The sequence below is a fragment of the Myotis brandtii genome, unplaced genomic scaffold (genome assembly GCF_000412655.1).
Source record: "Myotis brandtii unplaced genomic scaffold, ASM41265v1 scaffold521, whole genome shotgun sequence".
NCBI lineage: Eukaryota > Metazoa > Chordata > Mammalia > Chiroptera > Vespertilionidae > Myotis > Myotis brandtii.
The window spans coordinates 232403-246513 of NW_005369870.1; the positions used below are offsets into that span (position 1 = coordinate 232403).

A 14111-nucleotide genomic window follows, 5' to 3' on the forward strand; every position below is an offset into this window, starting at 1 on the left:
GTGGGGTCCCCGGGCAGCGCCGGCTTTTAAAGGCCCGCAGTTGGTGTTCATCACTAGGGAGTATCTAGGGATGACATCATCGACATGTCCTCCCGGCCGCCGGGCCTCGTGCTGAGCTCCGTGCATTCGGTTGCTCTGTTGTTTTTCAAAGTAAAGACGAATTTCTGAACGGATAGATAGCCAGGGGAAGTTGAACAATGCGCTGCGAGACCGAATCCTTTGTGTTACCCTAGAATGGGAAGAGGTACTTTAAAAAGGGGGAGAAAAATGTGCCTTGCTTGCCCTTCCCGCTCCTCAAATGTGTGTCAATCCCTGCAGGCTATTTTTTTTTAAAACAGTGTGTGATGGCAGGTTCTTAATTTGGTAAAATGGCATAGCAATATTTTCTTAATTGGAGGAAATGCACTACTTTTAAGATTACACCTGTCACTAGAGCCTCCAAAGAATGGAGTTGACGCGAATGCATCATAAATTTCTAGTGACTATAAGGAAATGTTACCCCCCCTACCCCGCCCCTTTGTTCTTGTTATAAGAGGGTATGTGAAGTCAGGCATTTATTTGTGTATGCCCAGCTCTTTAAACCTGAGGTTGAAAGTATGATGTTTTTTAGTGAAAACGTTATTTTCCTTCTTCAGAGTAGAAAGCAGTGACCATATGCTCATACTACAATAGACCAGGAACATGCCCTTTCTTCTGTTTTGTGTAAGACTGTTTGAAACTGTAGTAAATCGGGACCAGTCTGTTTGTTTAAGGGGTGACTGCACATAAGGTTGGTTAGGGCACTCTTGCTCTCAATTTGGCTTGAATAGGATGGGCAGTATCTTTAGCCAGAATAGAGGTGAAGGTATAAGCGAAGGAATGTGGGTGCACCTCAGTAACTGAGGAACCAAAAGTGACTGAAGCCCTTCCTTGCATGCCTGCCAAAACGTGGGCTTTCAGGGATTTGGCATCATAAATATGAATGCAAACCAGTGAAATGATACATTTAAAATGTGCTTTCTAAAAACATCTAAACATGGGTCTGCCACCCTTTTCTCTTGAACAAAAAGGATAGCCTTGGATTACAGAGAGAAGCCCTACTTTACTTGGATATGAAAAGTTCTATATGTCATGGAACAAGATTCCAGTGTGTGTGGAGCCCTGCAATGTGTATGTTTCCACAACAGGTAAAGCTGGTATCTAAACTTCCATCAGATCCAAAAGTCTCTAATCCCTTTTAAATGCGGTTTAGTTACACAGGAGAGGAGAGAGGTGGAAAAAGAATCTCTTTAACTTCTAATTGGAAAAAGAAAATGCAAGGTGAAGAAATGTAGTAAATCCAAATGCAGATCCTTTTCATATTGCTTATTATTCATCCCTCTGTTATCTTCTTTTCCAAGAAGTTGAGTGAAGAGGTCAGTTTACTTTCTGGGGTTTCTTGTACTGTCTACTCTAGTCCATAAAAATATGTAATGGTCCAGCATGGGTGACCTACTCACACTGAGTAACTAGCAATCTAACCATTTTTTTTGGACCCTTTGAACCAATAGGAGTAGTTAACACTCAAGGCATAAACTTCAATTGGTTTCCATATATTTATTAATGATAAGAATTCATAGAGATGATAAAATTACCAAATATTATCTTAAAATATATATTGCTTAGAATTGAACACAGGGCCTCTTGTTATCAAGATTGAAATGACTTTTGCTGAGGTTAATCCATAGTCACAGGATGGAGACCACTATGTCTTCCTCATCTTTTATCCCCAAGTTATTATGATTAAAAAGACCCAATAAATATTTATTTAAGAAATCTAGAAGTGAACTTTTATGATCATGAAACTCAGACAGGGGATTTAGTGAGCATGTTCACAACTTTGGACAAGAATTTAAAGGTGTTTTCCTAGGTGTCGTTGTCTTTTTCTTTGTGCCAAATAGTATCCTAGCTCTCTTTTTCTTAAGTGAATATCAGGAGGAAAAATAGTGTTGTTGTAACTCCTCATTATTCAAGGTCGATTAAGTATGTGGATATTGAGAGTTATATTAGGGTACTAATATAAAATATTAAGCATTGGAGAAGGGTGAAATAGTTGAAGTAGAATACAGTAGGTCCTCGGGTTTACAGCGCGAAGTAACGTGATTTTCGCCATAGGTCGGACCCACCTACATAAGCACCTACGTCACTCACATGGAGCACATACACAGCAGTAATGAAGTGAAACAGTAAAAAAAATTTAAAAGAAAGATAACAATTCCTGACCTTTACTTGTGGTAAATAAATAATAAAAAACAAAGCACATATGTACATACGTCGAAATGAAGAACTTTTTTTTTTTTTTTATAAATGGGAGATGGCGATGTAACCACAAAATGATGTACATCGAGTCTGACGTAACCTGAGGACTGTCTGTAGTATTTTTAAAAATCATATTACGAGTAAAGAATGGAACTGGGCTTAATTTTGGAACTCATGCTATAGCTTTATGTTTTTAAAATCATATTAAAACTATATTTTCTTGTTTGATGTTCATTATTGATTTTTTCAGAAATTTATGTTATTATTTGGGTAGGCATAATTCAATCATAAGAGTAGATAACATTCTTGTGACTTAAAATAGTCATAGTCTGTACAACAATATGGTGATTACCAGAGCGAGAGGGGTTGGGGGGAGGTAGAAGAGGGTAAAGGGGGGATAAGTGGTGATGGAAAGAGACTTACTTTGGATGGTGAATACATGATACAATATACAGATGATGTATTATAGAATTGTACACTTGAAACCTGTATAACTTAATTAACCAATATCACCCCAATAAATTCAATGAAAATTAAAAAGAAAAAGAATAGTCACAGTCAGTATTGCAAGTACATTAAGAGGAAGGTTTGTCTAAATGAATAGTTTGGGAATTATTACATGAACTTCTGGATATAGTGCCAGTATTTTCATATTACATAGCATTGTTTTCCTAAGAGATTGTACATATATTTTTACTATGTCTTCCATAATGTATTTAGGACATAGAAAGAGTTCAGAAATTGAGTAATTGTAGCTTAAGGTCTTCATCAGACCATGCCTTTGGCTCTAAACTAATCTGCCTTCCATAGGTAGTCTTAATTATTCATGTAGATGAGCCGTTGCCATTTTTGGTATTTGCTAGAGTTGGACAGGTGAGATGATCCCTTCCAAGCTGTGCCATTTTTGATGAGGGAAGATGTTTGACAGTGAAGGTGTCCCTTTCAAGGTCTGAAAAAGTGGTAAAGCAAGTGTGGTCCTAATATCCACCATTTGACTGTAAGCTCATTTAAGAATTAACATTTATTGAGCACATGTTATGTGCAGTCACCAATGCTAGATGCTACTGATAACAACAGATAGTTTTTGTTTTTGTAGAGTTTTATAAATCACATTTGGCTGTGTTTTTTCTTGCTCAGAAAAGTGGTGTGTGAAAGTTCTATATGTCATGGAACAAGATTCTAGTGTGTGTGGAGCACTGCAATGTATATGTTTTCACAATTGCTTGGCTTAGAAGATAATTTAGACCCTGGATTATGAAGCCTGATTGGTTATTGGATTATCCAGAAAGTTTAAAAAAATTTAGATTCCTTGGGTGCCATTCCCAGAGATTTTCATGAAAAATTGCTTTAAAGTCAAAGTTTTAGTTAATTTTAAATTCACTAGTGTAATTAGTGATTTAAAATAAATCTGTTATATCTGTAAAAAAAAGAGATTCCTTTTGAAAAGTAAACTGCATTTTAAAAATATATATTTAAAGTTTTATCTATAGGGTTTACTTTAAGTGTATACTTATAGCCAAAAAAAGGTTGATGGATAGCATCACATAGTTGACTTGTGATTATAGTTTTATAAATTAAATAACTTTTCAGTTAGGGCCTCATTAAAAGGTAGTTTTATAAAATTCTGGTTGGTGTTATATTTAAGTACTGCTCCCTTCCTCCACTCCATCCCTCTATTACAGATAATACTAATAAAAATGACATGATTCTGTAATGTGTCCAATCCTGGTTTATAGGTTAAAACTGAAAATGTTGAGCATGAAAATATTAGGATAAGTTACCAGTTTTCTATGTTGATCAAAACTGAAAATAGAAAAAATTTTGAGTCATATGGGAGTATATACATGTACAGATATGTAGATATACCTATGTTTTTTTAACTATATTTTTCATCAGTGGAGGAGAAAAGTTCTGGGAAGAAACTGTTAACCTTTGAGAGATGAAAATTTTCAAGGTATCATTTTGTAGAATAATTTTTTAGAGTTCTGAATAAGGCCCAGAAAGTTAATTCTCCATTAAAGGTGGCAGTTTTACATACTGTAGGAATAAAATCAAGCATTTCCCCCTCTAAAGTTCCAATAACATTTTATTATGCATTATGATGAGAAAAACTGGGTGATTTTTTGGATGCTGCAGCTATATAATATAGAAAAAAAGGATTGTGAAATGAGAATTTTGGTAATATGCCCAAATCCTTGCTTTGAGAGATGGCATTGGGTAATTTCAAAGCCAGCAGTCTGATTCTCCAGCTGCTTTGCTGAGATCTAACTTAGTGGATAGTATTGTGAAGTGAAGTGATAAATATTGAATATTTAATATAGACTTCCATTTTGTTTTATTTTTAATTCATAGGGAGAATGATGAATCAGTGAAAGAAGAGAAATCTGAATTAAAGGAAAAATCTACAGGAAATAAGAAGGCCCATAGATTTCATCCTTATTCAAAAGACAAGAATTCAGGCACTGGAGAGAAGAAGGGTCCAAATCGTAACAGAGTTTTCATTAGCAACATCCCATATGACATGAAATGGCAAGCTATTAAAGATCTCATGAGAGAAAAAGGTAAACATCTATGATAAACCCACTGTTGAATAATCACATTGAAGGGGGAGGGAACTAAGCAAACTTTTTTTTATACCTCTGAGCCACACAGACTCAAATAATTGATTTTTGTTTATTTCTTGACACATGAATTAATCATTTCCTCTTCTTTCACTTGACACAATTTCATTACAAGATAGCATGGATAAATAAAGTTTTTTTCTTTTTGTTATTTTAGCAGGATAGTAGCGAGCCAGCATATGCATGCCACCAAGAATTTTGTTAAAGTGATTGCTTTGTTTAGTTGAAGTTTTTATAGATTTTTAAAGGGCTATTGCATTAGTTAAGCAATACATTTAGCTGTTAAAGTATGAATAATAAGGTCTGATAATTTTTTCCCAAAAGCTGCTTTGTTATTATCTTGGTGGAGTCTGGAATCTGGCTGTGGAATTCACTTTGTTTGCATTGTCATGAATGCGATGATGCTGTCTCTGCAGTTCAACTTAAAAATTGCGTTACTGCTGTTGCAGTTTTGTTTTCAGAATAACCTGAAAAACTACATTTTATATACATGGTTGGTTTTGGGGGAAAATAATTTTAATACTTGATCTTGTAAAAGTTAGTTTTGTTATCTCTTGAAAAATCGAGTTTCAACAGTCCTGCAAACTATGTACTTGGCTTTGAGGCTGATCTCTAATAAATTTTAAAAAAAATTGCATTGGTGTATCTGTTGTAAGGTGACAACTATTTGATTGGTTTTATTCATTGACTTTATTTAGAAAGTGTGTGGCTTGCTGTGAAGCATGACTTGTAAATTTAGTTTGATGGCAAACATGATTGAAGACATTCAGGTAGGAAGTCACCTTAAAACAGCTGTTGTGTGTAGGCGACTAAAGTTATTTGAAAAGTGCTAATGTTGATGTTTTAATATGATAGGCTAAGGGACCATTTGTATGTATATGTGCATTTGTTCACCAACTATATCATGCTGGCCAAAATATGATCTGTAGTATGAATTAGGTTAATATGGTGGTTAGCTTTTTTAGAGAATGTGGATGATGTACATTTCTGAAAATTAGTTAAATTTACAGAGCCATTGACAGGAGGTATGTTGGTCTGGTTTTGATTGTTGGTGAATAATAGGTGCTTTTCTGTAGAGTTGTGCACAGGTGTGCAGTAAAGCAAGATACTGGTGTTTAAATGTATTGTTTCTTGGTATCTTCCTTTTGTATGTCTTATGTAGTTGGTGAGGTTACATACGTGGAGCTCTTTAAGGATGCGGAAGGAAAATCAAGGGTAAGTGCTGTGGGCAGTAATCTGCTTGAGGTTTAAAAGTTCCTCAGCAGTTTACTTTTTGTATAATACTTGTACCAGTTTTTTGGAAACTTAAGTTTCATTTTGTTTTACTTTATTATGCAAGATTTGAGGCTTTATATTAGTAAGTCTGACACTTATACAAATCAAGCTAGCTTCCTGGAAGGGATGGGTTTTGTAAATGCTCATAAAGGGCATTCACTTTTTTAATGCTCTAGGTAATGCTTCTTCTTAGACAATAGATTTTAATATAGGATTTTTTTTGTTGTGTTTTGATGTCTTCAAGGATATTTTTAAAGTCACTGAATTGATAATATTCCCTAAAAGTCCTATGAGAGGCCTATAACTTAAAGGTGCTGATTTGGAATGTATGTTTGGAATTTATATTGAAAAAACCTAATTTGGTAGCCTACAGGATGACATAAGAGGCAGTGCTCTGACCAATTGGTATGAATGACATTGATGATTAAATTGACATAGAAGGGACTGGGTGGTAGTCAATTTTGATTTTTAGCAGCAAGAAAAGAATATGCTGAAGAAAGACTGGAAAGCTCTTAACAGTATTTAATTTTATTAGCAAAAAACAGTTGGGTGCATGAAACATGAAAACCTTGTCATTACATCCAGTGTCACTTTGAACAGTAATAATGACATGGAATTATTTTAAAAAATGATACTATAAATTTGTTTCTTTAACATAGGTGACTTTTTTTTGCATTCTTGAGACTGGATGCTGTTAAATTGTATGCAGCCAGTTTGAGAACTGAGTTAAAAGTGAGATTAATATTTCCTATTTTGATTTTTATAAAATTGAAAAATATACATTTAAAACTATTTGTATACAATATAGCTTTTAAAAATATTTGTAACTATGTAAGGTCAGGTATATTGGAGTCTTCAATTATTTCTTTGAATTACTTTTGATTGAATTTGTGCAATTACATTATATTAGTTTAAAAGTAAAGAAGAGTCATCTAAAATGTGCTTCAAGCTTATTACACTAGATCCTACTATCTTAAATAGGTATATTTAAAATTATAGAAAAATTGTGGTCACTGCCTTTTATGTTCTGGAGGTATAAAAGAAAAAAATGACTATTAACTGATTGCTTTTAATGATTTACATGTTAGACTCTACCATTAACTTCGTCTACTGATAAAACTTTTTCTCTTTTGCATATATTGACAAATCTACCTGGATATAGGGTTGTGGGTAAGAATTTTTTTTTTAAGTATCTTAAGTCAAATTTAAACTTCTGATTGTAAAAAAAAAAAATAATAACCTTAGTACATAAAAATTTCCCCCCAATTTTTTTCTCAATTAAGTGTGGTTGAATTTAAAGATGAAGAATTTGTAAAGAAAGCACTAGAAACGATGAACAAATATGATCTTAGTGGAAGACCCCTGAATATTAAAGAGGTAAGAGTTCTTATATTTGGAATAATTTAAACATTTGAATATAATGTTTGGATTTTTATCTGAGTACTTTTTTTTAGCATAGATGCTCATTATCTATTGGTGATAATTTTGCTTGTACATGATTTTCTATTTGACTTTAAGCAGTTATCCTATCTAATAAAAGAGTAATATGCAAATTAACCATCACTCGGTCACTCCGTCACAAAGATGGCGGCGGCCACAGAGCTGGAGTGAGCAGGAGGCTTGAGTTGCCCCGGTGATGGAGGAAGCCAATCTTCCCACCTGCCCTGCCAGCCCTGAGCTCCACTGAAGGCTACAAAGTTTCAATTATAGAAGATAAATAAATCCCAGATACCTGCTTCCTGCCCGCGGGCGTGGCCAACCTGAAAACGGCCATCAGCCCCTCAACCAGGCTGGCCAGGCACCCCAGTAGGGACCCTCACCCTGAAGGGGCTGTGGCCAGCCTACAAACAGCCCTCAGCCCCTCACCCAGGCTGGCCACACTCACATGGGGTGAGGGTCCCCACTGGGGGGTTGACCAGCCTGCAAACAGCCATCAGCCCCTCTCCCAGGCTGGCCAGGCACCCCAGTAGGGACCCTCACCCTGAAGGGGCTGTGGCCAGCCTACAAACAGCCCTCAGCCCCTCACCCAGGCTGGCCAGGCACCGCAGTAGGGACCCCGACCCTGAAGCGGGTGTGGTCAGCCTGAAAACAGCCATTAGCCCCTCACCCAGGCTGGCCAGGCACCCCAGTGGGGACTCCCACCCTGAAGGGACTGTGGCCAGCTTGAAAACGGCCCTCAGCCCCTTACCCAGGCTATCCAGGCACCCCAGCAGGACCCCCACCCTGATCTGGCACCCCCCTCAGGGCAAACCAGCCGTCCCCACCCATGCACCAGGCCTCTATCCTATATAATAAAAGGGTAATATGCAAATTGACCCTAACAGCAAAATGACTGGGAATGACTGGTCACTGTGACACACACTGACCACCAGGGGGCAGATGCTCAATGCAGGAGCTTCCCCCTGGTGGTCAGTGCGCTCCCACAGGGGGAGTTCTGCTCAGCCACAAGCCAGGCCGATGGCTGCCAGCACAGCGGTGGTGGCGGGAGCCTCTCCCACCTCCTCAGCAGCGCTAAGGAAGTCCAACTGCAGCTTAGGCCTGATCCCCGCTGGCAAGTGGACATCCCCCGAGGGCTCCCGGGCTGCCAGAGGGATGTCTGACTGCCAGCTTAGGCCCGTTCCCCCCGGGGAGTGGGCCTAAGCCAGCAGGTGGACATCCAAGGGGTTCCAGACTGCGAGAGGGCATAGGCCGGGCTGAGGGACCCCCCCGAGTGCACAAATTTTTGTGCACCGGGCCTGTAGTCCTATATATTTGATTTGCTCCAAATTATTATAAGCAGAGGTACACGATTTAAATAAATTTAAGAGCCCAAACTGTGGCCAGTGTGGCTCGGTTCGGCATTGTCCTGTGTACGAGGAGTTAGCCGGTTTTATTCTCAGTCAAGGGCACATGCTCCAGTTACGGGCTTCATCCTTGGTAGGGGGTGTGCAGGAGGCAGTCGATGGATGTTGCACTTTCACATTGATGTTTCTCTCTCTCCTTCTTCTCTCTAAAAAAATAAATAAACTATTCTTTAAAAAAATTTATAGATGACATACTTTAGGTGCTGATTTTATTTGATGTAAACATTTTCAATTTTTAGATTGTGTTTAACTTGAGAAATATAGTAGATTTTCTTGTAGTTGGTAATCAAAGTTTGCTTAATAAGGCAAACACCTTATGGATTTGAATAAAATTGATACTCACTTTTAACAAAATTAACATGAAATTATACTAGATTAAAATTTTTTTAAAGTTATGTCTGTTAGTGAAATTTATAACTGGAACGTGGAACCCCCTAAAATGGAGATGTTCCCTTTGTGTGGAATTGTTGCAATATAAATACATCGATAAAAGAACGATCAGAAAATATATTAAAAAACTATTTATAGTTAGCTATAATTGACTTTAGAAATAATTAGCTTGAATAGCAGTCATTTTCTTGTCTTCCTTTAGTTCATATTGTTAATCATATCTGAATAATTTGATCACAAACCAGACCAGATATATATATCTTTGTTAAAGTCTGTATTAAAAAAGGATAGAGGATATAACTTCGAGATCCTGAAGAGTCTCCAGAAGCACAGATGTTAATCATTGGTAATAGAGCAGTACTATCAGTCACAATTTAACTTAGTATAGTAGTGATTTGAGTCCCAGCTCTATCACCTTTTAGCTGTGTGAGTAGGCATGTTACTTATTCTCTAAACCTTAGTAATTACAATAGTTCTACAGATAATACTTACCTAATAGGGGTTTTATGAGGATTAAATGAGATACATGGTAAACCTCTGTATTTCTTTATTTTCTTATCTCTAAAATGGGAATAATACTAAAACCTATTGATAGTGTTACAAGGAATCAAAGAGTTGATATATGAATATAGCATTTAATAAATGTTAGCATAGTGCTCAAAATATTGTAACTACATAATAAATATTAGCTGTAATAATAATTACTATTGTCCTTATTCCTGTCCAAGGTGGAGATGTTACTGGTCATTATTATCTTATTTCTGAGTATGAGTTGATAATGCAGTAGTTCCATTCTTCTTAATCAGCAAGGGATACATTCCAAGACACCTGGTGGATATCTGAAACCACGGATAGTACTGAACCCTAAATATACTAAGTTTTTTTGTTTTTTTTTACCCATACATACCTTTTCACTTAAAGGAAGCTCTGTACAACTTCCCTTTGGCATATTTGAATTGCCAGCATCACTACTCTTGCACTTTGGGGCCATGATTAAGTAAAATAAGGGTCACTTGAACACAGATTCTGTAATACCATGATAGTTGATCTGATAACTGAGGTGCTACTAAGTGACTAAAGGGTGGGTAGTGTGTACAGTGTGGAAGATGTTGGACAAAGGTCTGATTCATGTCCCAGGTTGGATAGTGTGAGACAGCACAAGATTTCATCACACTACTCAGGACAGCACACAATTTAAAACTTATGAATTGTTTATTTCTGAATTTTCCATTTAATATTTTCTAATTGTGTTGACTGTGGGTAACTGAAGCCAAGGAAAGCAGAACTGTGGATAATCAGTGCCTGTTATAGCTTAAAATGAAAGGCCATGCTACCAACATATACAGGTATCCCAAACCCCCTTTATTCAAGTTTGCTTCTGAATTCCTCTAATCCTGTTTGAACCTGGGTTAGTTTTTTCTCTAACTGGGAAGACAAGTATTCTAGATTTTTAGTGTCTTTAATTTTAATTGGAAACAAAGTTTATTGGATTCTAAAGACCAGGTCCATATAGTTTGTCTTCTTTTAAGTTTTAGCAAATTGTAGATCCTCAATAATATTTCAGAGACCCTAAAATAGAGTTATGTGATCCATGCCTATAAAGCATACTTCCATTTTAAACCTTTCTAAGAGGAATTAATGGTATAGTTTGGCCTAAGTAAATGATGAGATGTTCTTTATTCAGTTAACTTTTTGGATTAATATCACTAAAGGTCCCGTTTCTGGGAATAACTGATTTTCCAATGGGTGGTTGGGTCAGTGCTGAGACCTACTAGTGAGAGTCTAAGGCAGTGATGGCGAACCTTTTGAGCTCGGCGTGTCAGCATTTTGAAAAACCCTAACTTAACTCTGGTGCTGTGTCACATATAGAAATTTTTTGATATTTGCAACCATAGTAAAACAAAGATTTATATTTTTGATATTTATTTTATATATTTAAATGCCATTTAACGAAGAAAAATCAACCAAAAAAATGAGTTCGCGTGTCACCTCTGACATGCGTGTCATAGGTTCGCCATCACTGGTAAGGAAAAGTTTATTTCTAGGATTCATTGACAGGTATTAGAATTTCACTTCATATAATTCACTGGGGGTTTGTAACAGTTGTAAACTTACTATTGGCTTTCTTTTAGCAATAGCAGGCAGTAACTAGCATGCTGACATCCAAGGGAAAAGGAGGAATAAAAACTATGTTATATACAATTTGTATTATATAAATTGTATTGTATATATGTTTTATATATGTGTATATGTTTATATATGTTATGTATATAAAACACAAATCAAAACCTAGTAATATATTTTATTAATGTTACGATAAGAACAAACAACCTATCTTAATAGTTCATGAAGCATTTATTCTACTGTGTTCTCCTTCATAGGTAACCACAATCTTAAATTTTGTGTTTGTGCAAGATTTTGAAACCTTAGACCTGAAACATTTATTATTTTATAGCATTCTCTAAAAACACTTATTTCTTTACTTCTGTATTTCTTTTTATTCTTCATGGTGAAACAATATATTGGAAGCCAGAATACATTTATTCTTGCATTCACTTTTTCACCTTCTATTCTCCCAGCCTTCCTAGAGAATTTATTACCTAGGGAATGTATTAAAGTCACCAAACTTTCTTTTTATTAGTATTCCCAGACAGGCCAGCAGAGTAGAGTTGATGCTTACGTATATCATAATCATTTGGTATTGCAGATGCAATAGCCTATTAATGTGTTTATGTGCTTTTTGGCTTTTTTATTTTTTGCATTTCATCTAGTGAGATGAGTGAGAAGTATGTTTGAACTTACTTTTCTTTGATTTAAAGGTAGAATATTTCTCTTATAAAGTTAATTAAGTAAAAAAAACCCCATTGTTTGCTATCATTCTTCATTGGGACACTTAGCCTTTCTTTATTCCTCCTCCCCCATCTTACATCATAATCATGTTGAGGAGGGAAAGAGGTTGAAAAGTGGATAATTATATTTTGCTTGTTCAGGAGTGAAATTTGCACATTGTCATAATTCCCCTCTACCCCAATATTCCTGGGTTTTATAATATTTTGTTCTGCTATTATAAAAGCTTTGAGTTAGTCTCAGTTTGTCTGCATTGGTCATGTAGTGGTAACAATTCACTAATAGTGAATTTGGGAAAGAAAAGAGTTTGAGTTATGTGTATGTGTGCTATATTTTTACACTAGTACAGGGAAAAATTAAACTAATTTCAAGTTCTTAAGTGACTTTAGTGATTGGAAAGAGGTATTTAATTTACATTCCTGGAGACTGTAATCCTTTATCTGTCCTCTGTCCACAGGTTTTTATGGGACTGAAGTTTTTGGATGAGAAAAAAAGCTCACTCTTTAAGAGGGCCAGTAATTTAACCCAGATGGGATAGCTACTGTAGAATTTGAAGTTGTTGTTTTAATTGTGTAGACTTTCTGATGTATCTAGTGGCATTTAACATTCAATGTGTGTTATAGGATCCTGATGGAGAAAATGCTCGTAGGGCATTGCAACGAACAGGAGGATCATTTCCAGGAGGACATGTACCCGATGTGGGATCGGGGTTGATGAATTTACCACCTTCCATTCTGAATAATCCAAACATTCCTCCTGAGGTTATCAGTAATTTGCAGGCTGGTAGACTTGGTTCCACAATTTTTGTTGCTAATGTAAGTTTAAGCTTTAGTCTAAAATTTTGTCATTCAGATATAGTTCTAATTATGAGATTATTTATTTAGATAAATGGGTTATAGCTTTATAGAACATTTTATTTTTAACTAAAGTAAGCCAAACATAATTATTGTAAGCTGAAACCTAATTTAATTATATATATTAATTATATAGAGTGTATATAAAAGCATTTAGAATTTTTTAAAAAGAACTGTGGAATTTATAAACACTTAGCAGTTCTTTTATTTTATGTGACTTTTGTTCATATTGGTAAATGGATTTCCTTAGCTTTAATATTTGATGTCTGTGAATGTGCATGTTGTAGTTGGTTTGTCATTTGTTCTAAGCTTTTGAAAGTCAGTGATCAACAATACTTTCCAAAATATGAATTTCTTTCAGTAAAAATAGGTGTGCAAATTTCAAATGTACAAAACAGGATCGAGTAGGTGAGAGACTGTTTTTGGAATTAAAAAAAATTAAGGATAAGGAACAACATAGATGTAGCTTAACTAATTTTAAACAACTTAAGATCTTTTTATTTGAATATTATTGATATACTGCTTAACAAGAATTACAGTTCTTTATAGTTTTGAGAGTTTAGAAAAGATTTGTTTATTATTTATAAATGGGGAGGGTTTTATTAGGTACATAACTTTATATAATTTTATATTAAGCTTGACTTCAAAGTTGGTTGGAAGAAGCTAAAGGAAGTGTTCAGCATAGCTGGAACTGTAAAGCGGGCAGATATTAAAGAAGACAAAGATGGCAAGAGCAGAGGAATGGGCACAGTCACTTTTGAACAAGCAATTGAAGCAGTTCAAGCAATTTGTATCCTGATTTACACTTTAGGATTATTTAATAAGGTTGAAGAAGCTTAATACCATTTTTTGGGAGTCCTGGAATTTAAGGTTTCCTGGTTTAGAAATATGTGTTAGACTTTAGTCTCCAGTACGTAAAACCTTTTCTATGTCCAAGTACTAAAGTCACTCTTAAAACTTGAATTAGCTATATTGCCCAGGCCTGGTATGAACCTTTTTCTGTT

At 35.6% G+C, this 14111-nt stretch overlaps 1 protein-coding gene across 1 annotated transcript in view; it reads left to right on the top strand.

The window, feature by feature from the left end:
• Window positions 1-14111, top strand: part of MYEF2 (myelin expression factor 2) — a 36469-nt gene that overhangs the window by 1108 nt on the left and 21250 nt on the right. The window contains 6 exon segments of the mRNA XM_014548787.1: window positions 4630-4838; window positions 6061-6113; window positions 7336-7343; window positions 7457-7550; window positions 12877-13068; window positions 13744-13897. Coding sequence (XP_014404273.1) covers window positions 4630-4838; window positions 6061-6113; window positions 7336-7343; window positions 7457-7550; window positions 12877-13068; window positions 13744-13897 — 710 coding nt within the window.